This window comes from Exophiala xenobiotica (genome assembly GCF_000835505.1).
Source record: "Exophiala xenobiotica strain CBS 118157 unplaced genomic scaffold supercont1.3, whole genome shotgun sequence".
Lineage (NCBI taxonomy): Eukaryota > Fungi > Ascomycota > Eurotiomycetes > Chaetothyriales > Herpotrichiellaceae > Exophiala > Exophiala xenobiotica.
The window spans coordinates 2,333,247-2,356,933 of NW_013562492.1; the positions used below are offsets into that span (position 1 = coordinate 2,333,247).

Genomic DNA, 23,687 nt, shown 5'->3' on the forward strand with positions numbered 1-23,687 from the left:
CGCCAAGAGCCTACCCAGACTTTCCGCCGAGGCTGTCCTCTTCGCCTGCGCATCCCGGCCCGCCAGGTGCTGTCCTTACCGTTCAAGCGTGTCGTGGCGAGTGTTGTTCCGCTCGGTGCGAACCCCAGCAAGAAGGCTGAAGACGTCACTCGGCCCAGAGAAAGTCCGTAAGGCGAGGGTTCCACGCGTGCTGGGAATTTTACGAGTAGAACGACGGTGGTGACAAACAGACCACACTGCCCTCAGCCTCGATCTCGGAGATCGGCACAAACCTGTACAAACTCTACCTCCCGAGGCTGCGCGGAACATGACCAGATCCCAGTGGCTGATCGCCTCCCGGGCTGTACGACGGACGCCGTCACCTGCCCGCTGGACATCCCAGAGATCGACGTCTTTTGCAAGAGCTGGAATACCGACCTCAACCAGGCCGCATTCGACGGCATCCTCACCACCCATATCATCCTCCTCGTCTTCCGTATCACCCTCTGAAGTCAGCCACTTCTCCCGCCTCGCCTCAACATGGTGGGATCCTCACGGCCCTTCACGGCTCCTACACCTCATGAACCCTCTCCGTCATGACTTCATACAATCCTGCCTCCTCGTCTCTCCTTCATCGTCCATGTCCACGTCCACGTCCACCACAGACCACCCCCCTCCCGAGCAGTCAGGACTCTCCTACCTCGACATAGGCTGCGGCGGCGGCATCTTCGCGTCCTCCGCCGCCCGCCTCCCGTCCACACAGTCCGTCACCGCAATCGACCCTACACCGCTCGTCATCGAAGTGGCCAAGTCTCACCAGCGCTCCGATCCCGCCCTGTCCCCTCCCAAACTGCAATACTTGAACTGCGCCATTGAAGATCTTCCCCAACATCACACCGCTACCGCTACCGATGCGGGATCATCTGGATCCTCAGAATCATCAGAGCAGAAGAAGAAGAAAAAATACGATATAATAACCGTCTTCGAAGTCCTCGAACACATCGACTCCCCCTCCGCGTTCCTCGACAGCGCCCTCACGCACCTCAAGCCCGGCGGCTGGCTCGTCGGCAGCACCATCTCGCGCTCACCGACAGCCTGGTTCACCACGAAACTCATCGCCGAGGCCCCCGTGATCGGGGTCGTCCCCGCCGGCACGCACGATTGGAACAAGTACATCAACCCTTCTGAACTACAGACATATTTCGAGACACGCGCGTCGGGTCGGTGGGCGGACTTCCGCACGCAGGGCGTGATCTATGTGCCGATGCTGGGTTGGCGGAACGTGAATGGAAGCGAGCAGTTGGGTAATTATTTCTTTGGCGTGAGAAAAGTGGCTTGAAGAGAAGCGAGCAGTTTGCGCACGGGCAACGTTTTCTTTGGCCTCTCCGAAAAAAAGGTCGCTTGAAAATCTCTCACGACGAGGGCCCGGCTCGCATGGACGGAGAGCATTAGGATTTACCGTCATGGGACGAGATCCGAGCGAAACCGAACGAAAGATGGCCGCTTAACGTGGCCACTCAGGCTTTCTGCTCTTCGAGGGTCCAAGAAAGAGAAAGGATGACGAGCTGAGGAAGCAGCCTGTTTGCACAACAAGACTGTTTCTCCCTCCGACCAGGATGCCTTCCAACGGAGAGCGCGTCCTTGGAAACAGTAACAGTATCACCCTGCAGAACAGTCGGCCCTGTCTGCTGTCGATGGCCTAGGTTCCGGGAGTTTAATCAACGCTTCCTCAAAGCAGCCGAACAGACCGCTTTCGACGGCGTTGGCCTACCAATCGATAAACGTGCAACAGCTCATGGCCTTACGGTTTTGTATAACAGGTAATGCCATGTACATGTATATTCGCCTGCAACAAGCTGGCTGAAAGACTGTAACACTATCAACCGGTGCATTACACCTGCGAAAGGAAAATGTGGGTTTGAAGATAGAAACACACAATGCACGATAGCATAGATGTGATACTTGATTACAAGAGCCGTCCTTACGGAGTACAGCTCAACCCAAATCCAACGCCGATGGTATGTATACAGTGTGCACTGTCCTGTAGCAGCGCTGGGTATCAAGTCTCATTCCAGTCGTGTCAATGTACAATCAGCGCAAAGCCCCGTCGAAAAGCGCCCATATCAATCATGTCGTCGTCATTGGAAAGCCCGCTCATCGCACTGGTTCGTGCCCCCCAGATGTCAAGCAGTTCATTTCTTTGCTTTCTTCTTCCCTTTTCGCTTCTTATTGGCGCTTGTGCCTTTCGTTTTTCTCTGTCCATCGATCTCGTGCTCACCATCAACTTCCGCATCTGTGCTCTCAGCATCAGCAGCGGCTGGGAGGACAAGCAGTCCTTCACCAAGTAACCTCGCTCTGCATTCGTCGAGGATCTTCTTGGCCTTATCCTCGTCCCAGTCCTTGCTGCGTAAGCCTTCGCCAAAAATTTCGTCGTACAAAGCATCCATCTCGTTCGATCCCTCGGCGGAACGTGATGCCTCAGCACCACCACCATGCGGTGTTTGAGCTGACGTCGGAGTGCTTACATTTCGACTCTGGCCATTCACAACCCTCCGGCCTCTCCTCACGGGCACCTTCTTAGCGGGTCCAGCTTCGATGATGGCACCATCAAGGTCTTCCTGCTCCAGCTCTCCGTTTGCGACCATCTCCTGCAGTTTCTTCTGCGCGGAAATTTGCATCATGGCATCACGATGCTCGTCTCTCAAACCTTCCATCAACAAATCCTTTGTGGCGTTTTCCTCTTCCAGATGGCGGATGGTGTTGTTCAGTTGATTGATCTGAGTGTCCTCGAGGAACTTCACTCTCTCCAGGAGATTGGCAGCCAATGTCTTCTCTTCTTGGTATTTCTGGTTAAAGCTCCGGGCCATCTCTTCGAATTTGGCACTTCGCTTTTCAAGACGGGTCTTCTCCTTCTCCAGCTCTGGAACCAGACCTTTGGCCACCACATCATGTTGGCTCTCGAGGCTGTGTAACTTTTCCATTGCTGTGCGACATTCCTCCATGGCTCGCTCAGCTTTCTTATTGGCCTCAGAGGCTTTATCCACTGCTCTTTCGACCACTTCTTCAAAGTACACTCGCTGACTCTCGAGCTGGCTTGTCAGCAGATGCGTGTACTCCAGCGCAATGTTGTCCATCTTCGCCACCTCGACGTCTTCTTGCCCTTCCAAAGCAGTGGGCTCACGCCTTCTGCCCGGCAGTTCGACCAGCTTTTCGCCCGGTTTGGCTGCATCTTGTATGATTCTATGGACGTATGCGTCTCCTGCATAGTCCCAGACTCGCTTGCTCTCCAGGTCCATGCTGAATGTATGTCCGCTCTCTTCGAAATGGGCGTACGCATGCTTCCCTTCATACCTTCCACACCCCACTTTGCCACATATCAAACACTGCCACAGACTCGTGTCAACATGGCATACTTCGCATTCAAGGGGCCCGTCGTAGACTTCGTATTCGTTAGGATTCATGCTCTTGAATTTGGACGAACCAAGACGCGAAGAAAAGTCGTCGTGAGTATATCTGCAGACTGGACATCCACCACCAGACCATTTCTCGAGGCACGTGCAGTGAAATACGTGTTGGCAGGGAATAGTCAAAAGACCAGTCGTTTCGTCCATGCGTTCCAGGCAGACAGGGCAGGTAGGCAGTTCGACAAGGGAGGGTGTTCGTGGGGCTAGAGGTTTCGTTGTCGTAGAAGCTGGTATGAAAGGATCATTGGACATGCGAGGATAACTTGTCGTTGGTGAACTCAGGCCATTGTTGTGCTCCAAGGAAGAGGTTTGTATCAGTTCAACCGACTTCAGGAACACGACATGACACGTTTCCGGCTCCATGCTATTGAAAACCCTTCCGTTCCATTCGTGTTGCCATTCTCTTGCCTTCTTGCCATGTTTGAATTTCATCAAGACCATGTACCGGTTTGCTCTTGAGGTGCGGACCATTCGGAAGTGGCTCACTTCGCCTCTTGTGTCTTCACCTACCCATGATAGGAAATCCGAAGGCGTCATGTAAGAAGGGACCGCAAGTATACATAGACTTGTGCATTCTTCGTCTTTCGGGGAAGGGTGAGGGTTCATGGATGGCGGATTTCGAAGTCCATCACTCCATAGATCGCTCGACCTGTAGGCGGAATCTTTGTATAGCCCCGACGTCTCTTCAGTATCTCTGTAAAGATGCACAATACCCCATCCTTCCACAGTGTCCTGGCTTTCCAGTGGTTCGTATTTGCCCTTTAGATGATGACCTGAGATGGCGCTTCCAATGCCCTTTTCAATGATGCTGTGGTTTGCCACGGAGAAATCCTTTCCTCCAGACTGCGAAGACATAACGGATCCCTGCAGCGAGATCTTGTCTAACCGGTGGTCTTTCGGGTCTGAGTGAGGGATGTCTGGAGGATCGAAATCGTGTCGCGCTGGAGGCGGCGGTGAGGTACGAGGGGAAGGAGAGTCGGCCTTCAGTTGTGAAGCTCGATCTATCGACCGGTGGCGGAGAGAAGAATGGGTGAAAGGTTTCAAGGCTTTGAAAAACGGGTTGAGGTCTGGCAGTCCGCGATGTACGGTCTCTTTTGCGCTGGACGGGATATCGGTAAACAGTTCAATGGCAACATGAAAGAAATAGTCAGGCATGTCGCCAGCGCATCGTGCAATGTGGCTATGGCTTCAGGATTCAGTATGGAAAGGATGAAAGAGAGTTGCGCCAGACAAAGGGCGGCGAATGTTCATGTACGGTAGGCAATCAGTGTCCGAGCGAACTGTCACTCGGTGGCGACATCGATGTTGTGGGCGTTCGGACAGGATTCATCAAGTTTCAAACAGAAGAATGCGCGAATTTACGAGGTCACTTCAGAAGCGGAAAGTTCTGGTGAGAAGCAATTGTGATGTCTGATATTCTGCAATTCTACTTCTCATGCTTGGCACTTGAGGCCAGTCCTATCAATCATGCATTGCTAGCAAAATGTCGTGTCATAAAAGGGCTCATGCAATGCCATGCAGACCCATCCCCAAGAAAACGCCCGTGACTCATATCGAAGTGTGTGGAGAATCAGTAGACAACTCGTTCTCTACAGGCCGCCACGAAGTCTCAACACCAAATGGAGAGTGCTTTCCTTTTGGATGTTGTAGTCAGACAGGGTACGGCCATCCTCCAACTGCTTGCCTGCAAAGATCAATCGCTGTTGATCCGGGGGGATACCCTCCTTGTCTTGGATCTTCGATTTGACGTTGTCAATGGTATCAGATGACTCGACTTCCAAAGTAATCGTCTTGCCCGTCAGAGTCTTGACAAAGATCTGCATGCCACCTCGCAGTCTCAAGACGAGATGTAGCGTGGATTCTTTTTGGATGTTGTAATCTGAGAGAGTTCTGCCATCTTCCAATTGCTTTCCTGCAAAGATCAATCGTTGTTGGTCGGGTGGGATGCCTTCTTTGTCTTGAATCTTGCTCTTTACGTTGTCGATTGTGTCTGAGGATTCAACTTCGAGTGTGATAGTTTTGCCCGTAAGGGTCTTGACGAAGATCTGCATACCACCACGGAGACGGAGAACAAGGTGGAGAGTGGATTCTTTCTGGATGTTGTAGTCGGAGAGGGTGCGGCCGTCTTCGAGTTGCTTGCCGGCGAAGATCAGACGTTGTTGGTCAGGAGGAATGCCCTCCTTATCCTGAATCTTGGACTTCACGTTGTCGATGGTGTCTGAAGATTCGACCTCAAGGGTGATGGTCTTGCCGGTGAGGGTCTTGACAAAGATTTGCATACCGCCACGAAGACGAAGAACCAAGTGCAAGGTCGACTCCTTCTGAATGTTGTAGTCGCTCAGAGTGCGGCCATCTTCAAGCTGCTTACCAGCGAAGATGAGGCGCTGTTGATCGGGGGGAATGCCTTCCTTGTCCTGGATCTTGGACTTCACGTTGTCGATGGTATCGCTGGATTCGACCTCAAGGGTGATGGTCTTGCCGGTGACTGTGAAATCATGTTAGCGTTGGTTTCAGGTGGCGGGAGATAACCGCGGAGAAGGCAACTTACGGGTCTTGACGAAAATCTGCATGATTGCGGTTCTGAATAGGAGCTTTTGTGGTAAGTCGATGTGATGATAGACAGAGAGAGACCGGGAGTTGTGACAATGTCAGAAGGCTGGTGTAGTATGAGTGATAGGAAGAGTGGATGGATTGACTGATAGCAAGCGAAGCCTTAAGTAGGAGGGGAGACGGAGGGAGCAGGCGGCAATGGCGGTGGCTATGACGCCAAGAAACGGGAACTGCGCTAGTGATCCGATAGGCAGTGGCCACTAGCCTCATTAGCCGCCACCAATCACAGTAGTCATTGTCCAATGGCCGGCAGTGTCGCCTGGAAGCTTGGAGAAGATGGTAGTTCTACTACCTTAGTTACTATGAGTAGTTTCCCCGTGTGAAGGAAGGTCTGGCCAGGCAACGCAACGCAAATACAAGTGACAGTGCTTTGTCGCCTCAACAGTAATTCAATACGAGCAAAAAAGAATCTTCTCACTACATCAAAAATCCTGTTCTTTTTCTTGAAAAAAAAAATTCAGTGTCAATCGTCACTCGCGAGTCTGAGAATGAAAGATTGGGGGAGGCCACGTGAGCACCATGCAACGAAGATAACAATCGGAGGTCACCTTCCGAGTGATTACGAATACGGCTTTTCCTTCCAACAGTGACGCTGCAAAGGCAAGAGGATGATCTGGCTTGTTGATCCTATTACCTCCTACTCGTATTGAACATGATACAATCTCTGACCTCTTATTTCCATTTCACACAATACTTCCATCGCCACAGATGTGCTCGTACTTCTATCTTATTCCCCCAGCGACATCGGCCATTAGCCCGCAAGGATGCAGTCTCAGTAATGACATCAACCAGACACTACGTGTGATACACAGGATGAGTCAGCAGTCGCCACCTTGCGTCGGCCTCCTCCCAGACCACTTTTGAAACGGCGTGCATCCTCCTTGCTGTTGTGATTGCAGCACCAAAAGTCAGTATTCAGGATACAGGATTCAAAATGCAAATTGTCTTCAACCTCAAGGGCTAGCTTACCTTCTTCGACATCGATACAGAACCTGCTTGCAACCTCGCTTGATCTTTGATCTCCACAGCTGAAAGCTCATCTTGCAGCGATTATTACCGAAACTTGAACCTGCATCTTGATCAACACTCCAGTCATCAGAAGGCGTCACCACTTGTTGTCCAGCGTCCAACCAAAGAATCCACTGGGCTGAGATCTGAGCTTCGTTCCTTTCCTGCCAGCACCGTCTCGGATTTTCACAACCACTTTCTTTGTCTCCTTGTTGGGAAAAACTGACATCCACGTACCTGTGTCTTTGCCTGAGCTCATTTGCTCATGGAGTTTGCATTTAGCGCAGAGGGACGCTTCTTGCACTGAGCCACATTTCTTCTTGTTGGAGCACAGTTTTTGGTTTCCGTCTCCGCCTGCTGCTGCACATTTGTGGTACACTCGTGGTTGGTCGGCCCAGTGCCTGCATGGAGCGTGGTACACGTCCTCCACGTAGCACATGTTGGACTGGAAATTGGTGCGAAACTCCTGAATTGATTGGGTGTTAGGATCGAGAGACGTCTTACCAATTCCAGCAGAGTAGCTCCAAGATATGGCTATGATATACCGATCGCTGTCATGGGTCCGGAAGTCCTTTGACATACCTTGAAAGGATTCTTTGATGGCCCTCCGACTTTCATTGTCAGTTGAGCCATCAAGGCATTCATTCTTTGTGCTCGAACAATACACTGCTGTTTTCCATTGTCGGTCAGTGAGTTCGAGGCTTCCCATGTCGGCCTGCCTCCGGCAGAATGCATGTTGAAGCTTTTGTTCAAGACTGAGAAGATATGCGGTCTTGCGGCAGGCCTTCCAGAGCCACTGTCTTCGGCTGTGAAGATTTTGGTTCCAGGTAATGCGCTGAAGATATCCTAAAAGACGGACTACATCTTCACTTCTCTGCAAAGCTTCTTTTGATGCCGAAATGAAGCAGGTGGTCCAAACAAACCATCTCTGTACGCTTGCTATACTATACCTCTATTTGTTGCATTGTTATTGTCAAATGAGGCACAACAAGGAATCCTGTTGCTCCTCTTGCTAACAAACACCACGGGAACATGGCTCATAGCCGGCTTCATATCGAGCCGTCTTTCAAGTCGCCTCGCTGCAGGACAAAGCCAACCTTTGAACCGGGATGACAAGCTCATCGATCAGAGATTACTGGACGCATGTGAGATATCTGTTATTGCGCAGTATGAGACGACAAAGGCGTGAATCCTCCACTCCACGAATCAACTTTATGAGGAGATGAGTTGATGGACTTTGTCTATGAAAGCTCGGACCACATGGCATTAGGAATTCCTCCAGACCACATTCCTGTGCCTCACCACGTTTCCCGGTCATCTTCACAGTCTTGTTTACGTCCGTCATTTGCGATACATCTGCCCCCATTGCTTCGTTACTGACTCCAAACTACCACTTCGCAGCGTTGCAAGACAATGCGAACATTTCGACCATGTCTCTCGCAGACTCACCCGATGGCATGTTCCGACCAGAAGATAAGGCATTCAAAATGCTTTTCGGGGCATCTACTGACGAGGGCAATTCCTTCGAAGAGTTCTTCAATGAAGACATGTACAAGCTGGACGGTAATGACGAAGAGAACAAAGAGCAGGCTCACCATTCTGAGGACTTCTTTGGCAACGGGGGCTTCAACGGAGATCAGTACAAACTTCCCTCGCTCACTCTACGGTCAAACGAGCAGAACTCGCCAACCCAACCCTGGCGAGAGGGAGTATGGTGCCTAAGGCAAAGAGGACAGCATTCAGCATTGATGGTGGAGAAGACACGCAGATCCGAAACAAAGCGACCATCTCCAATGCAAACAATGGATGTCGTCAACCAGTACACCCAGAGAGCGCCTGCTCCAGCCTCGTTGGATGTGAACTTCCTGGGCCGAACAAAGCGATATGCGACCTCCCCACACGCCGGCTCAATAGATTCGCCCAGCTATTCACATCCTCCCTTCCACCGTGAAGCCACTCTTTCTCCAAGCCCAATGTATTGCCAACTTCCTACCTCACTCAAGGCCGGTCACGGCGAGACTAGCACGTGGCAACAAGATTTCCAGAATTTCCATATCTGCTTACCTTACGAACCACGGCTTCAGTCTCCTTCGCTCCACTCGCCCTCGACCATCAGAATGCAGGACCAACAGGCAGTATCGACCCGTCAGATGAATTCGGCGAGAATGGCCGAAAACCACGGTGTCGCTCTGTCACCGAGACTTCAAGCATTACGAGAAGGATATTATTCGGGTGCGATTGATCCATTTGTCTTTGAGACGCAGGAGCTCCAGCAGAGTCCGTCTCATTACGAGCCCCTGTCGCCACGACACCCGCGTGCCAACACTCATGGACCATTGTCAATGCATTCACCCAGCAGCGGCAGCGTTCCATCATCGGGCAGCTCTCATCATTCTTATGAGGCAAGATCTCAGACCTCAAACACCAGTGTTGACATGCATTCACAGCCAGTATACTCTCCGCCTACAATTCTATCGCACCCGCCTCTCCCAACCTTGGAGCCAGAAGAAACCTACCCTGTGTTAGCTGCGCCGAACCCTCAACGCATTCCTCATCCAATTTTGCAGCAGCCGATACATGCTCCGCTCGCAGGGCTAGGTATCCGATATCCAGAGTTGGACCAGATGAGCCAAGCAGTCCTCTACGAGCCACAGACATATACCATGCAAGACTCTGCAACTGTTGGAATGGCGTTGCCGTATCCTCCTCCAGCGCGGCCCGCACCGGGCGCCCTGTCTTCATATCCCCCTCTTCCACCACCTCCCTCGTACGTGTTTTCTGATCATTCGCCGTTCACGACTCCTCGCAAGCAGCGACGGTCACCATCACGGTCACCTTCGCCTCCGATCTCGCCAACAAACATCAGCCCTCGCAGAAATCCGCGCCGTTCACCAACGAGGACGGTCACAGATTATACTCATAGTCGACGAAAGTCGATTCATAAATCGGGCCCAATCAAAGATAACACTACACAAGAGCCACTGCCGACTCCTCGGGCTCGGTCGTCTTCCAGACCGCCTCGCACACCGAAAGGTCCGAAGACACCCACCGGTGGCGGCCAGCTAGTTGACTTCGTCAATTTCACACCAGCGGATTCAGCAAAACTGATGAATGATGTCGCTCCAAGTGGCAGTTCCAAGACCAGAGCTCGGAGGGAACTGGAGGCAAGGGAGAAGAGGAAGAAATTGAGCGAAGCTGCATTGAAAGCAGTGAAAGTTGCAGGTGGCGATGTGGCTGTTTTTGAGAAAGCGATCTTTGCATAATGAATGCTGCTGTACGGATACTGTTATAATAATGTAGTTCTTAAACTGCTGTAGTGCAAGTCAATCGGGAGTCCAGCTGTCATACGTTGCACAGCAGAATATGTATGTCTTATTTACCTTGCGCCAATATCAGAACATTCCCTATGCATACACAGGAGAGTAGCTCGTGTCCCCGTTTGGCGCCATTACATGCCGTCTGCTTTTGGACAATTGTGGCGCATCTCCTTACTTCGCGTCAGCATGGAGATGGATTTTGACAGGTGCCAAAGTGAAGTGCCAATGGCGATGGCAGCATTTCACTTTCCCCCATGAATGACTCCTTGACTTGCTCCTTCCTTCCAAATATCCAAGACATACGGAGTCATCCCAAACTGATACTCACTTGGATTTTCTTCGTCGAGACGACTGATTCGAAACTTGCCGCGTGGCCAACAACGTCTGGCGGTTGTGGCTTTGATCGTCCACGAACTAGCAGGGGCTTTATTCTCTGGTACCAAACAAGCGAATCCTAGGGCCGTGGACCGTTCACTTCCAGCCACCGGGAGCGCCAGTAAGCGTGGCGATCAAACAGAATTCGAAACCCGAACAACAGGGGTGTTGGTTGGACTTCCTGCGACGGTTGTCACTATTTGCCAGTCACCAGGATCTCGGATCTTGGACTGTCTTTAACGTGAAACAATCAAGACTCCCAGAACAGGCGAAGGATGACACGACTCTCCACTCCAACAGTGTTATGATTTGAAACGAAAATCTTGGAGTATTCCCCCAGCTTTGCTCGGCGCTGGTTACATTGGATTTTGGATACTTGAAGTTTTGGTCCGCCTCTCCCAACTTCAGTCACCAGCAAACCGTACCATGGAGACGGCCAAAAGCGCTCTCAAATATGCTGAGACCTTGCAGCTATCGACAGAAGCCAAAGAGCAGGCACTGAAGGAAACGACATGGGCTCATGTAAGACTCTCGTACGAAAAGAGAGATGGCGGTGATTGACGCATTACTGACTATAGGGCCTGAGAGGAGTTGCTGCAGTTTACGTCGTCTCTTCACATCTTGTTCTATGCTATGCCAGAGGCCTGATCCCACCGTGTTGCGCTCCTGGAAGCCCCTCTCCCTCACTCTTCCAACGGCCAATTTTACGACTTGTTGCCAGTGGACATTCTTGGGTGGCAATCTTTTTTATTCTGATGGGCTTCGTGAATGCATTGGCACCTCTGCGCCTCGCTAGATCCGGACAAGTCGACAAAGCACTGAACAAGTTGGCCTCGTCGTCATTCAGTCGAATCTTCCGCCTTGTACTTCCGGCTACCGCGGCTACCATCATCAGCTGGTTCATTTGCAACATCGGCCTCTACCGCACCGCTGGGCTGAGTGATGCATACTGGCTGAGCACCACTACTCCCAGACCGAGTAAAACGTGGCTGCAAGCGCTACAGGATCTTCTGGCCGGTCTTTCGGCTACGTGGAGATACGGACCTGAAAACCCTTACGACCAACCACAATGGGCACTACTTTACCTGCTCCAAGGCAGTTTCATGATCATCAGTGCATTGTTCCTGACGGCTGCCATGACACCAGCTTGGAGGACAGTGGCAATGTCGGTGTTGGTGTGCTGGAGTTTGAACTGGAGTCGGTTGATTGGCGATCGTGAGTTGCCTCCGACATGGTAGTCCGCGGAGATCAAGGGCTAACAATGATCAGCATGGACGGGTCTTTCTTGCTTCGCCGGTATCATACTCGCAGAAATGAGTCTGTCGGGCGTTCCTGAAGCCCTGTCCGATGTATCGCACATTCTTTCGCCTTCAACGATTCTACTGGCTCTTCTCCTGATGTCATATCCAAGCGGTTACCCCGAAGCAGCAGGCTGGTCAAAGTGGATGTACGAGATCGGAGCACGTTTTCTTCCCGCCGACAATCTGGACCGGATGTATGGTTCCCTTGGAGGGATACTGCTCGTCTTTGGAATCCTGGTCTCTCCACACGCGCGTTGGGCTCTCAGCCAGAAACCGTTGGAGTGGTTAGGTCAGGTCAGCTTCGCCATCTATCTGCTTCACGGCATGCTTTTGCGCACCGTTTTCGCTTGGGTCCTGCATCTTGGTCAACCATTGGCACCTTTTGGTCAGTATGGCGATGATGGGCAGCAATACCGGATTGAACGCTATCCCGTCCCAGGATTTTTCCAATGTGCTCTTGCGACCCTTGTCTTGGCGGCCGGCGTTGGCGGAGCAAGTCAAGTCTGGAATATGAAGTTGGAGCCGCTATTTGCAAAGATAACCACGAAACTCGAGGGGTTGGTGACAGGAAAGTATTCGATCGAGGTCAAATCCACGGAGAGTCCAATCCTTCCGATACGAAAGGATTGAAACTTGCGTCGCAACCTTGAATGACAACATTTTCAGTCGGGCTGAGCGCGGAATCGGGCTTATTGCCCTGATCTGAGCTTTGCAAATCTGAATATTCACAAAACGTATCGATACCGCGAATGCCGAACGACCTGATGAGACTCGACGTCATATCACGTCCAGCTCCGGCAAACCGAGGCGCCAACATGGATTACCCAACGCAGAGCTTGGACATCGCTTACGACTTAGCCTTGACACAGGCTGTCGAGCATTCTACCTTGGGTGGATTTTGGTATCTCTTGGATGTCGTTCAAACAGGGCATGGCTTATCTCGAGGTCGGATCGGGCCTCAGTCTATGTCGACACGTTGGGTCCATCGGCATCTTAATCCGAGTGCGACGTTGGATCACAGCTACCGGATAAGTTGCCAGCTGAGCTGCCGAGTGTGCTGATAGGAGTCAGGCACTCGAGTTACTGGTATCGTTGCGTTTGGGATGGACAATCAACATTGGCTGTCGACGGTATCGAAGAATACTAGTAGTAGTACTGTTAGATTATCAGGATATTGTATCAGAGAACAACTATTGGAGGAAGGAGAGTATACTCAGACTACTAGTATACTACTAGTAGCGACGATTGGTTTGAAAGGAGTACTAGTAGTATCGTGATGAGTGTAACAGGAACACCCATCGGGTTCTTTTCTTTCAAGGTCTCCTGCCAAACTTAGGTATTGGTAGCCTTGTACTTGCCACGTACACTTCACGATTCAAGAATATTGGTGATCAAAAACATTTATTGTCTTTGTCTTTGTCTTTTGTCTTTGTATGTAACTTCAAGTTCCTTTTTCGCGATGCTCCGCGCTTGATGTGGTGCACGCTTACATGACATCTGACCTCCGTTTGACTTGTCTTTTGGATTTTCTGTTCCGGGGGGAGGGGCTTGGGGGGAACTTACCTCGTCTCGAACGGTCTTCAGCCTGAGCCTGCGTCTGCGTCTGCGTCTCGACCCCATTGGAGCGAGAGAAAAAAGGGGGGCTGTCACCAGTACAGCTCAACTCTTCTCTCCCGACGTCTTTGAAATACTGTAAGAGTCAAGATCGGCGCAGTGCAGCTGCTGTTTCTTGTCTTGTCTTGTCTTGTCTTGTCTTGTCCTGTCCTCCGTGCGTGCGTACCGTACTCACCACTGGACGGTGTGCCTGGCTTACCGTAGCTGACCACACACCCACTTACTTACCGCTGCTGATGGTGCTCAGGGTGCTGCTGTTGGTAGTAGTAGTAGTAGTAGTAGCCGAATTGAGACCCAGCTGCGTCCCATTTCAAGTTGTTGCCGTTACCAACCATTGGTGTCCGAGCGCAGGTTGCCATTGCCTGGGAAGACAGCCCAGTTCATCTGCCACCAGGTGTGAGTGTCAGCGTCTTGGTCTTCTTCATAGTCGGGCAGAGGGGTAAGGGGCTCGTCTTGGTCTTCGTCTTCATAGTCGGCCTGGCCCGGGTCTTGGTCTTCATATTCAAGATCGGGCAAAGATCCGAGGTCGGGTGAGGCTTCGTCTGCGATTTGATAGACGGGAAGAGTTGGAAGGTACTCATTTTGGTCTTCATGATAGGGCAGAATTCCAAAGTCCTCGTGTTCGTCTTCGTAGACAACAGGGGTCCATGGATCCAAGAGCTGACGCGCCCAGGGAGAGTACGTACCTTCATCGGGACGGCGGGATTCTTGAACTTGGAGCCGGAGAGATTCGATGTCTTCGTCTTGGTACTCGACAGCATCGTGCATTGACAGATCGTCACTGTCCAAGTCGTCTCCATACTCGGATGCGGAATAAGCACCGGCGTCAGGATGATCGGAATCAGAAGACCAAGAGAATGCGGAAACCTCGGCCGCGTTGTCGGGGATGATCAGGCTCAGGACAGGGCGGGCTTGTCGAGCACTGCTAGTACTAGCTGGCTGTGGCTGTGGCTGTGCTTGACGCAGGCTTTGGACACGGAGAGTGATGAAGGCGCCGTGACCATGAGCTGGAGTTGCGACGACTCTTGAGCCCGGCTGGTAACCCAGGACGGTATGCCAATAGTCTTCGGACAAAGTTGACGATGGAGCAGCTCCAGTACTAGTAGCATCATGAGAGAAGGTGAAGTCGAACGTACCTGAGGCTGTACCAGCAGCTGCAGCTTGAACTCGGCTCCGCTCGGCGGCTCCTAGGAAAGAAAACTCCGTCATGTTGCTGGTCACGTTGTTAGGTATGGTTGCAAGTCCTCGAGTGGCTTGTTGTCGGTCTCGCGTTCGAACGGTTTGAGCTTGGTCTACCGGAGACTGGGGCTTGGACGCCGTTCGAACTGTCGAAGTGAAGGACTTTTGGACTCGCTTGACCAGTCAAGAGAAAGAGTAGAATATTTTGAATGGGAAGGAAAAAAAGAAGTCCGTGTCCTCCTCGAGAACGACGAGATATTTATCGTTTCCTGCGAGTAAGGTCTTCTTGCTCCAGCAGTAGGCAGTGCACTAGGCAGGGATGACTTACACAATGGTTAGGAAATAAAGAGGCCGTCATTAGTCGTCGGCCTGACAATGCAGTGCTTTCACTGGTGGTGCTGCCTTGGGCCGACGGGAACAATGGGAACGTCCTTTGAGTTGATACTGAACAATGCCTGGGGATGACCTGGAGGTCGCAGAGGACCAGTCGAACAATGAAAGAGCTAGATCAAGCTGGCTAGCACATAAAGAGAGTTGCAGAGGACAAAGAGGATCGAACGGCTGCAAAGTGTTTCATCCTTGCTCACCTAGGCAGCTCGAGAGGCTGCGACAAGTAATGGTGCTCCCCTGCTTTGTTTCTCGAATGCTCGTGCTTATGCTTGTGCTTGTTCGAGTCTTGATGGGAGGAGACCCGGTGCTAAAGTTGGTAACTAGTAGCTGAGCTGTGTTTGGAGCGCAGAGGGAGAAGGAAATGCACCAGGAGCAACTCGAGCCCCTTTCCTCCGTCGCAAGGACGGACTGCAGCTAGTTATTAGTACTCGACTTTTTGCCCTTCACAAAGCCCGACGAATTAGTACCTATCACCCTCAAGATCATGGAGAAGCACCGTTTGATATGCTAAACGCTCACCTCTGTAGTAACCGAAGGAGTAGGTTGCCATAATTGGTGATCAAGCCAGTCACGTCCAGTCCATCCCCCCGAGAGCTCGTTCATGCCGGTCAAACTCCGGCATTCTGGACGTCCACAAGACCCTCCGAGACTTCCAGGTTGTCCACCCATGCCGGAGCCGACGAAGGTGCATAACGATACTAGTACCAGCAAGATCCCTTTTGATTTGAAAGCAAGCGATCTTACAAGTCTGCGGCTCTCGTCCTTCCACATGGTCACAATGACATGTTTTCGGGAAAGATAAATTACCCACTTCCAACGAACACACACGGCTATGCTATAGCCGAAGGACGTTCATAGCCTCAATCTTCGGATACGCGGGTTCCAGTAGAACGGATACTACTCGGACAAGCGTTGCTAAGAAAGTCAAACATGATTGATGGGGTCCACGACTCTGTCGGTTGAAGGCGTTATCTATGGAGGAACAAGTCATGGCCCATGGGACGAGGTAAGTAGTGTTGCAATAGGAAACGGTCTCAGGCTGGGCCTCATATATCACGGGATATCTCTGGGCCTGCCTGGAAGACACTGTCAATCTGCACAGTCAGTTTGGCACCCCCTGGGTATTCTCCGCTTACTTCCAAGCCCCAGGCTAGTAGACTTCTATCGATCTGACTACCTGAGACAGGGGCCTGCAAAGTCGTCGTCCGGGATCAACGTAGCTCTCCAATATGCTCGCGCAAAAAGCCAACGGGACTTCGAACGACATCAAAGCGAATGGCAATGCTTTGCATGTTCAGGAGGTTGTCAAGAGGGGCCGAGACGATGTCATAGTCCCTTCATATGCAGATCTTCCACCTGTACATGGCATGCCGCATGGCTGTACCTGGGGCCTCTGGGATCGGCCAGCGCAGAAAGATGAATTGGGCACCCTCAACCTCTTGACACCCTCAACGATGCTGGCTGCTAGGGACGAGATCCAATATGGCATCAGTGTCGCCATCAATTGGTCGCTCGACAACTGCGAAACACCTCATTCAGGTCGGAGAAGACCAAATCACAAGATCATGCAATTACCAGACTGGGTTGGACATGACGACGAAATTCAGATGAACACCCAAAGCGGTAGTCAATGGGATGGATTCCGTGAGTTTGCTCATTGATATCTGGTAAAACTGCTTCCACTGAATTGACGATTCTTGCAGGACATTGGGCTCATCAGCCGTCAAGAACGTACTATAACGGTGTACCTCATGCCGACATTACCAGTCCAGCTGCTCCGGCCCGGAATGGCATCGATCGTAAGAAAGGCTGACTGGTGAAGGGACCAGCTAATGAGTGTCCCAGAATGGTCGAAACATGGAGGCATAGTCGGACGCGGCATTCTCCTGGATTACTTTTCCTGGGCGAAGGACCGGGGCATCCAGTACTCGCCAATCGAGCGCCATGCCATTTCCGAAAAAGACCTTGAATCAGTTGCAGCATGGCAAGGCACGGAATTTCGACAGGGCGACATTTTGTTGATCCGGTCAGGGTTCGTCAAGTGGTATAAGGAGGCCAATGCCGATGACCGAAAACGAGGGACCGTGGACGGGTCAACGTGGGCTGGAGTTGAGGGCACCAGGGAGTCCGTGGAGTGGCTTTGGGATCGTCACTTCGCCGCAGTTGGCGGCGATGCGAATGTTTTCGAAGCCTGGCCCGCAAAGGATGAAAGATGGCGTAAGTCCATTGCTTTGACCATCCTTTGCCATCTACTGCTGACGCATGCCGACAGGCCTTCATGATAATCTCATTGCGCTGTTTGGGATGCCTGTTGGTGAAATGTTTGACCTGGATGAGCTGGCGGACATTTGCCAGAAGCTGCGGAAGTGGAGCTTCTTTTTCACGAGTGCGCCTCTGAACTTCCCCGGAGGGGTTGCAAGTCCGCCGAATGCGATATGTGTACTTTAGATAGAGGGCGAAAGAGTCGTTTAACTCGACCAAGGCTCAGAACTCATATTCAAAGTCTCCCCATGCACAGTCGTCAAGGATACTTCCCCAGTCTGCAGGATAGCTGACAGGCATGGCCATATTCGAAGCTTCGGGAAAGAGATATCGCCCGGCGGGATGATTCTGCATGGCATACATCTGAGACTGAGCAAGACCTGGATCTGGGTATTGAGGCTTGTTGGTAAGCAATGATTGATGAGCCATGACTTGGCCATGCGCAGGAGGTGCCTCTTCATCGAACGCCTGCTTCAATTGAACGGGTGATGAGTTGACGGGCTCGTTAGGCAGCAGTTCATCGCCATTCCGAATGCGGCGGACGATTTTTGAAAAGAGACGAAAGATCCATCCGCTGACGGGCCAGGTACTCTGCAACTCCCGCAGAGCAATCATGGCTAGCCGGACCTTGACCACAGCGAGTTGCTCCTGAACAGGCTGACCGGAACAGATGTCGACTGCTTGCATGCCCATGGCAGCGAACAAGGAAGGAACAATGTGAATGGGGCAATGCAGAACGTGGGAGCGAGACAGCATTTCCTCCACTATCCTGATCATTCGGTTGGCAGCATCCATGGCCAGAGTATGGGCAGTCTTTATCGAAGGTGGCGAAAGATTTTGCGGCGTAATCGATCTGTGGGTCACTATTTCAAACCAGCTTTTGCAACACGAGTTAGCATGAGGTAGCAAATCTTGACAGGAAACAACCCACCTGTGAGCAACGTGCAACATGCTTGTCCAGAGACAAGAACTGTTGTGTTCGAGATTCAGCTCGGGAGCTAGCCTGGCTTTCCACTGCTCGAGGGCCTCGGAACATTGTTGGAACATCTCGGCATTGTAGGATGTTGTTGAATTGAAGGCTGTGAAGGAGCTATGGACAATGTTCTCGCCGATGAAGGAGAGCTCAACCAGAGCCATGACATAAAGCCCGTCCACAGGCTCTGGAATTCCGAAAATGTCGGGTCTGGACACTGACTGCTCCTCAAAGTCTGCTCTGTTGAGTACTTCAACGTCACAGTCAACCCTTCGAATGTGGACTGGACGGCCTAAAGCTGTGGCGGCATGCTTGTCTTCAGCAAACAGAGACCACCAAATTCGTTTCCACAGCGAGCGATCTTTGGGTTTCATGTCTGAGTGTTGGGTCGACCGATGCATTCCGAGCGTAAGCGCCAGGCTGATGGCAATGCCTAGCCAGTGCCATGTATCTTTCTGATCTGTTGGCCCATTCCACCAGAAGCTTATCAGGAAGACTGCCTGTACGACGGTAATCTTGTTTGGTTCGTGGTCATTGTCGTAGAGAGCTTTGGCCCGCTGGAAGAAAGTCTTCCGGGCATGATATCTAGAATCGAATCCGGCGTCGCGAAGAATGGCCATGTCACAATGCCCTGCAGCCATGAAGAGGACTGATTGCAGCAGGAGATATGATGGAGGATTGGTAGGATCGGCATACTGGGACGCGAAGTCTGCACGATCCACGATGGGATAGTGAGGATGGACGAAATCAAAGTATGCGCGGAACAGCTGATAGCAAGTATGGACGCCAGGGACGACAAAGCAATCTTGATGGTGCAAGAAGGTTTTGACGATAGTGTCGTTATCGTACTCATCCTCGACTGCGTCGACTGGCCGATTCTGAGGATTGAAACGCACCACATAGTGCCTTTTTCGTGTTGAGCGGGCTGAATCGGGGTTCGTTTGTCGTAGCAGATGGGTGAGGTTAAAAGTCTCGCCCATGTACATGACATGTACCACGCCTTCTTTGGTCTCGGAAACCACATCAGCATTTGTAGCTTTGTCGAGGACTTGAGCATAAAGAGTCTCTTGTGGTTCCTCGACGGAATCAGGCTTTTCGTGGTCACATGTCGAGGTCGAGGGTCGATGCGTCAGTCCATTCGGAGTGTCTTTGGGAACATTTCGCATATCCTGCAAAGGATCGTAAACATTGCCGTGTGCCGCCACCGTTCCAGGAGTCGGGGTCTCGGCGACATAGTGGTGGCGTCCGACAGAAGGTGAGGTTGACAGCTTTCTTTTCTTGCCTCTCTTGCTCTCAATGAGCATGCAATGGCGGCCGGCGGTCTCGCAATTCGAACACGGCGTCCCTTTGGCTGCTGCATTGCATTTCACGCGGCGGGAATGACACCAAGTGCACGCAACAGCCGACCGCTGTCGAGGCCTGCCTCGCTGAGTCGACGAGGCTTGATGTGGCTGATCCATAGGTGGAGTACTACCTATTTTCGAGGAGGAGTGTAAAATGTGGAAAGAAAAGTCATAGCCTATACCCCCGGAAATTCGCGCAAGATAACATTCTGGAAGATCTTGTACGTGGGAAAGTTGGGGTAGTGATATCAATGCCCGGCGAGAAACCGCTCGACACCAAGAGGACACTATCTTTGAAGGCAGCTAACCAACTTTTTGGACAGTGCAGAAGACCTTTCTGGGCGCAGAAGATTGTTGGGAGTAGCTTCCGTGAACGCAGCAAAACGACGCTAAAGTCCAAGGCAACACCCTGGTGCCGTTGCTAGGACCGAGAGTACTGGTAAGTCGAGCGCTGCCTCGGAGCGAGTTGCTTTGCAGGTCGAAGAAAGATCAATGGCGACCAGGAACAGGACGACAGGAGCGACTTGACTGCCATGTCAGACGCTCTGTGCTGTTGTGGTGTCAATCAATTACTCGGGCTCACAAGTCATCTGCAGGGCATGTGTCCCCCAACGCCTGAGATGCATTCGTGGCGTAGAACGGTGAAATCCTAGAGCTCGGGCACTACTACCAACGAAGTAAATGAACAGCATCCCCAACACTTGCCGCAGTCCCGTATGCAGCCCTCAGTCGCTAGCAGCCCGTTCCTACTCGTGCTACTGCATAGAGAGGCAAGGATCCCCCAAAAACGAGGGGAATGAACCCGGTACTTGTTGGATTGGAGAAGATCACTGGCGAAATCTTCCTTGGTAATCTTCACCATACAGCGGCCTCATACGCTGGTACAAGTAGGTCCCTGCCCAGATGACGGAATACCTGCAGCATGCAATGCACATGGCAGCTGATAAGGTTGTAAAAAAAGGGTCGAAGTGCAGGAGTAGTACGCGTTCGATCAATCGATGGCCTTTCCAGAGTCACAGTGACTACTCATAAGAGACCGCACTGGTCAAAGAATGCTACCGGTACTCCGTATGTAGAGCAGGTACGTGCCGCTCCGGAGCATACAGTAGTCGCCTAGGGTCTATGCCTAGAACGCTGCACCATTTCATGCAGGAGGCCGAGTATAACCATACACCTGTATAACCGAGTTTCAGCATTGGTATAGCCTAACTATCTAGGATCCGCATACCTAATGTCCTCGTACCACACATGGCATCGAGTCTGACATATATGCCGATACACCCCACAACATCCCCAGGGTCTTCGTCATTTCTGCATCCCTCCTTGCTTCTTCGTTAAATGCTCATCGCAGCATGGCGAGGACATACACCCTCTACAACTTACGCATCATCTTGGTGTTGACCCTGGGAAGTCTTACCTTTGGGTACGGCTTCTCGGTCATCTCCAACACCATTGGGCAACCAGGCTTCATTTCGTACTTCAACCTTGGTAACAACTCGGACTATGACAATGCCATCACTGGTACGATCAATGGCCTCTACTGCGCCGGCGCTCTCTTCGGGGCTTTGCATGTGGGCTGGATGTGCGAAGCTCGTGGTCGAAAGGAAACCATGTACCTGGCCTGCGTGGTCAACGTTGTTGGCGGGGCTCTTGAGACTGGCTCAGTCAACATGGCCATGTTCCTGGTATCACGCTTCATCTCTGGATGGGGCATTGGAATGATGGTGGTGTTGATCCCGATATATCAAGCTGAAATATGTAAGGACCCGAGATGACACCCTGGGAGGAAGGCAGTGACCTGACGGACGACATCCGTCATGTATCACGATCGTTCCTTGACAGAATGACCCTCCAGATGATACAGCCTCATCCATGGCTCTCTCTGTCCTGCATCTCCCGACCATAGCTAACCTGAAGTGCAGCGCCGCCAAATGCCCGAGGATTCCTCGTCGGCCAGCATGGGACCTGGATCGTTCTGGGCTATGCCATTGCTGGGTGGGTGGGTGCTGGAACCTACTATTCCACCAATCTGGCCTTCCAATGGCGATTTCCAATCGCTTTGTCCATCCTGCCACCCCTGGCGCTGGCACTGTGTGCACCTTGGATTCCAGAATCACCGCGTTGGCGTAAGTGGCTGCAATGCTTTGGGAAAGAGGACGATTTTTGACCGCCGCAGTTCTTACCAGAGACCGACGAGAAGAAGCCTGGGCAATCGTCAACCGACTGCATGGCGGTGCCGTTTCCAACCCAAATGGGCTCCAGTATGCTCGTGAAGAGTTTTTCCAGATGACTGAACAAGTCCGAGTCGACGGCGCAGCATGGAAGCAAGGCGGTTGGCGCGGAATGCTCACCAAGAAGTCGTATCAAAAACGGTTTTGGATGGGGTTCTTCATCCAGTATGCTGCACAATCCACTGGAGCTCAAGTGATATATGGTATGTGCCACCGTTCGAGCTCGGGTCCAGCTGCTCACCAGGCTCCCAGTGTACATTGTTTCACTGTACCAGAATCTAGGTCTTACCGGCGGGGTTCCGTTGATTCTTGGGGCGGCATATGTCACGGTAGCAACCATATCCAACTTCATCGGAGCTCTCCTCCTTGACAGAGTCGGACGAAAGCCACTTCTCAGTAAGTCGTCTGCTTTTGTGTCACCAACAAGGCTGATCATGGTCACTAGTCGCCGGGCTCAGCGGATGCATGCTGTCGGTCTGTTTGGAAACAGCGATGATTGCAGAATATGCTGGTACAACAAACAAGGCTGGCCTTTCGATGGGTGTCTTCTTCTCGTTCTGTTTCATCAGCTTTTACGGAGGTGGTATTGATGTGGTGGGCTATGTTTATTGCTGTGAGTGCATCTCATTCCTAACAAGACGGAGGTCCGTGGTAATGCCAGAGTGTGTACCACGCGAACCGCCCGTCGGCCAAAATCAACGGAAAGCTTCTGTGCATGTTCTCCCGGAGCTCCTGCGGGCACTGTTTTGCTTTGGCACCGACGGGTGGCCCAATCTGAACCCCGGCTAACTGATCTGACCTGCAGCGGAGATCTTCCCCACGTAAGTGTCATCGGGCAACTGTACTACGCCATTGTGCAGGAGCTTTTGATCCGGCGATCCGATGCTAACGGTGCGAATAGCCATATCCGATCGCAAGGCGTAGCCTGGTCGCTTGCAGGAACATTCCTGTCTACGTTGGTCTATGTTGAGGCTGCTCCCACCGCGCTGGCAAATATTAAGTGGAAGTATTACATTATTTTCGTCTGCTTGACGTTTGTCAATATTTTGATCTTCTATTTCTGGTGTCCCGAGGTATGTCAAGAAAAAGTTCCGAAGTCCGGGCAGGGCTGTGTGATTGCTGACACATTCCTTAGACTAAAGGCCTCTCCCTGGAAGAAATCAATGCGCTATTCGGCGACGAAGTAGTGGTCCATTTCGCGGATGCAACAGAAAAGCAGAAGCACGAATTGGCGGCGAAAATGCAGGCAGAGGACGAGCAACGCGAATACCATTCAAAGCGTGGCGAGGGCGAAATCACCACGACTGCGGCTATGAAGGCTTAAAAAAAGGTAATGATACGAGAAGTCACACGAGCTGGACTCAAGACTTTCGTCTCGGGAGGTTTGGGAAAGTCTGGGGGTCATAGAGAGAGCCTGAGAAGCTTCTACTAGTAATCAACAGCGCTGATCGTCGTACCATAAAGTTTTCTGATCATGCCATCAGATTGTCGATCCTAGCTGATCAGGCATATCTTGGACGTTTCCGGCGCAGTCCGTATCTCATCGGATGTCGCATGACGTCGAGGACGTCCGTAGGTTAAGGGCAGCAGAAGGATCAGGGGCGGCAGAGCTATGGGTCACCATGCTGGCAAAGGCCGTGG

At 51.8% G+C, this 23,687-nt stretch overlaps 9 protein-coding genes across 10 annotated transcripts; 5 read left to right on the plus strand and 4 right to left on the minus strand.

The window, feature by feature from the left end:
- The first annotated feature begins 64 nt into the window (after window positions 1-64).
- On the plus strand, window positions 65-2,086 carry PV05_05077 (3-demethylubiquinone-9 3-O-methyltransferase). Its single transcript, XM_013461542.1, has one exon. It carries the CDS (start codon window positions 308-310, stop codon window positions 1,316-1,318), a length of 1,011 nt encoding a protein of 336 aa, XP_013316996.1. The 5' UTR covers window positions 65-307; the 3' UTR covers window positions 1,319-2,086.
- On the minus strand, window positions 1,824-4,818 carry PV05_05078 (uncharacterized protein). Its single transcript, XM_013461543.1, has one exon. The coding sequence runs from the start codon at window positions 4,596-4,598 to the stop codon at window positions 2,172-2,174; it is 2,427 nt and encodes an 808-aa protein (XP_013316997.1). The 5' UTR covers window positions 4,599-4,818; the 3' UTR covers window positions 1,824-2,171.
- Window positions 4,819-4,828: 10 nt separating this feature from the next.
- On the minus strand, window positions 4,829-6,013 carry PV05_05079 (polyubiquitin; the record flags this gene model as incomplete). Its single annotated transcript, XM_013461544.1, has 2 exons — window positions 4,829-5,928; window positions 5,992-6,013. 2 exons carry the CDS (start codon window positions 6,011-6,013, stop codon window positions 5,033-5,035), a joined length of 918 nt encoding a protein of 305 aa, XP_013316998.1. The 3' UTR covers window positions 4,829-5,032.
- A 422-nt stretch (window positions 6,014-6,435) lies between these two features.
- Window positions 6,436-10,465, plus strand: PV05_05080 (uncharacterized protein). Its single transcript, XM_013461545.1, has 2 exons — window positions 6,436-7,516; window positions 7,578-10,465. Exon 2 carries the CDS (start codon window positions 8,492-8,494, stop codon window positions 10,322-10,324), a length of 1,833 nt encoding a protein of 610 aa, XP_013316999.1. The 5' UTR covers window positions 6,436-7,516; window positions 7,578-8,491; the 3' UTR covers window positions 10,325-10,465.
- Window positions 10,466-10,924: 459 nt separating this feature from the next.
- On the plus strand, window positions 10,925-13,368 carry PV05_05081. Of its 2 annotated transcripts, none has more exons than XM_013461546.1 (3): window positions 10,925-11,275; window positions 11,332-11,968; window positions 12,023-13,368. In XM_013461546.1, exons 1-3 carry the CDS (start codon window positions 11,180-11,182, stop codon window positions 12,682-12,684), a joined length of 1,395 nt encoding a protein of 464 aa, XP_013317000.1. In that variant the 5' UTR covers window positions 10,925-11,179; the 3' UTR covers window positions 12,685-13,368. The 2 variants fall into 2 exon arrangements, with proteins under 2 accessions (XP_013317000.1, XP_013317001.1); XM_013461547.1 differs by having other exon boundaries at window positions 11,354-11,968.
- A 624-nt stretch (window positions 13,369-13,992) lies between these two features.
- Window positions 13,993-15,787, minus strand: PV05_05082 (uncharacterized protein; the record flags this gene model as incomplete). Its single annotated transcript, XM_013461548.1, has 2 exons — window positions 13,993-14,993; window positions 15,757-15,787. 2 exons carry the CDS (start codon window positions 15,785-15,787, stop codon window positions 13,993-13,995), a joined length of 1,032 nt encoding a protein of 343 aa, XP_013317002.1.
- A 679-nt stretch (window positions 15,788-16,466) lies between these two features.
- Window positions 16,467-17,685, plus strand: PV05_05083 (uncharacterized protein; the record flags this gene model as incomplete). Its single annotated transcript, XM_013461549.1, has 4 exons — window positions 16,467-16,881; window positions 16,941-17,036; window positions 17,083-17,454; window positions 17,510-17,685. The coding sequence occupies 4 exons, from the start codon at window positions 16,467-16,469 to the stop codon at window positions 17,683-17,685; spliced, it is 1,059 nt and encodes a 352-aa protein (XP_013317003.1).
- PV05_05084 (uncharacterized protein) lies at window positions 16,608-20,054 on the minus strand. Its single transcript, XM_013461550.1, has 2 exons — window positions 18,431-20,054; window positions 16,608-18,376 (listed from the first exon to the last, which is right to left on the minus strand). Exons 1-2 carry the CDS (start codon window positions 19,930-19,932, stop codon window positions 17,722-17,724), a joined length of 2,157 nt encoding a protein of 718 aa, XP_013317004.1. The 5' UTR covers window positions 19,933-20,054; the 3' UTR covers window positions 16,608-17,721.
- A 1,064-nt stretch (window positions 20,055-21,118) lies between these two features.
- On the plus strand, window positions 21,119-23,505 carry PV05_05085 (uncharacterized protein). The gene is made up of 8 exons (XM_013461551.1): window positions 21,119-21,573; window positions 21,738-21,941; window positions 21,992-22,249; window positions 22,299-22,442; window positions 22,492-22,659; window positions 22,852-22,867; window positions 22,948-23,119; window positions 23,182-23,505. The coding sequence occupies exons 1-8, from the start codon at window positions 21,168-21,170 to the stop codon at window positions 23,368-23,370; spliced, it is 1,557 nt and encodes a 518-aa protein (XP_013317005.1). The 5' UTR covers window positions 21,119-21,167; the 3' UTR covers window positions 23,371-23,505.
- Window positions 23,506-23,687: the final 182 nt, after the last annotated feature.

Bases quoted from the DNA above. Each gene is read 5' to 3' on its own strand.
- PV05_05077 (XM_013461542.1), top strand. From the start codon at position 308: ATGACCAGATCCCAGTGGCTGATCGCCTCCCGGGCTGTACGACGGACG.
- PV05_05081 (XM_013461546.1), top strand. From the start codon at position 11,180: ATGGAGACGGCCAAAAGCGCTCTCAAATATGCTGAGACCTTGCAGCTA. The intron at 11,276-11,331 runs GTAAGACTCTCG...TACTGACTATAG, and splicing joins AGGAAACGACATGGGCTCAT to GGCCTGAGAGGAGTTGCTGC. The intron at 11,969-12,022 runs GTGAGTTGCCTC...AACAATGATCAG, and splicing joins GAGTCGGTTGATTGGCGATC to CATGGACGGGTCTTTCTTGC.
- PV05_05078 (XM_013461543.1), bottom strand. From the start codon at position 4,598: ATGCCTGACTATTTCTTTCATGTTGCCATTGAACTGTTTACCGATATC.
- PV05_05080 (XM_013461545.1), top strand. From the start codon at position 8,492: ATGTCTCTCGCAGACTCACCCGATGGCATGTTCCGACCAGAAGATAAG.
- PV05_05084 (XM_013461550.1), bottom strand. From the start codon at position 19,932: ATGGATCAGCCACATCAAGCCTCGTCGACTCAGCGAGGCAGGCCTCGA. The intron at 18,377-18,430 runs GTGGGTTGTTTC...GTGTTGCAAAAG, and splicing joins ATGTTGCACGTTGCTCACAG to CTGGTTTGAAATAGTGACCC.
- PV05_05085 (XM_013461551.1), top strand. From the start codon at position 21,168: ATGGCGAGGACATACACCCTCTACAACTTACGCATCATCTTGGTGTTG. The intron at 21,942-21,991 runs GTAAGTGGCTGC...TGACCGCCGCAG, and splicing joins TCCAGAATCACCGCGTTGGC to TTCTTACCAGAGACCGACGA. The intron at 22,250-22,298 runs GTATGTGCCACC...CCAGGCTCCCAG, and splicing joins TGGAGCTCAAGTGATATATG to TGTACATTGTTTCACTGTAC.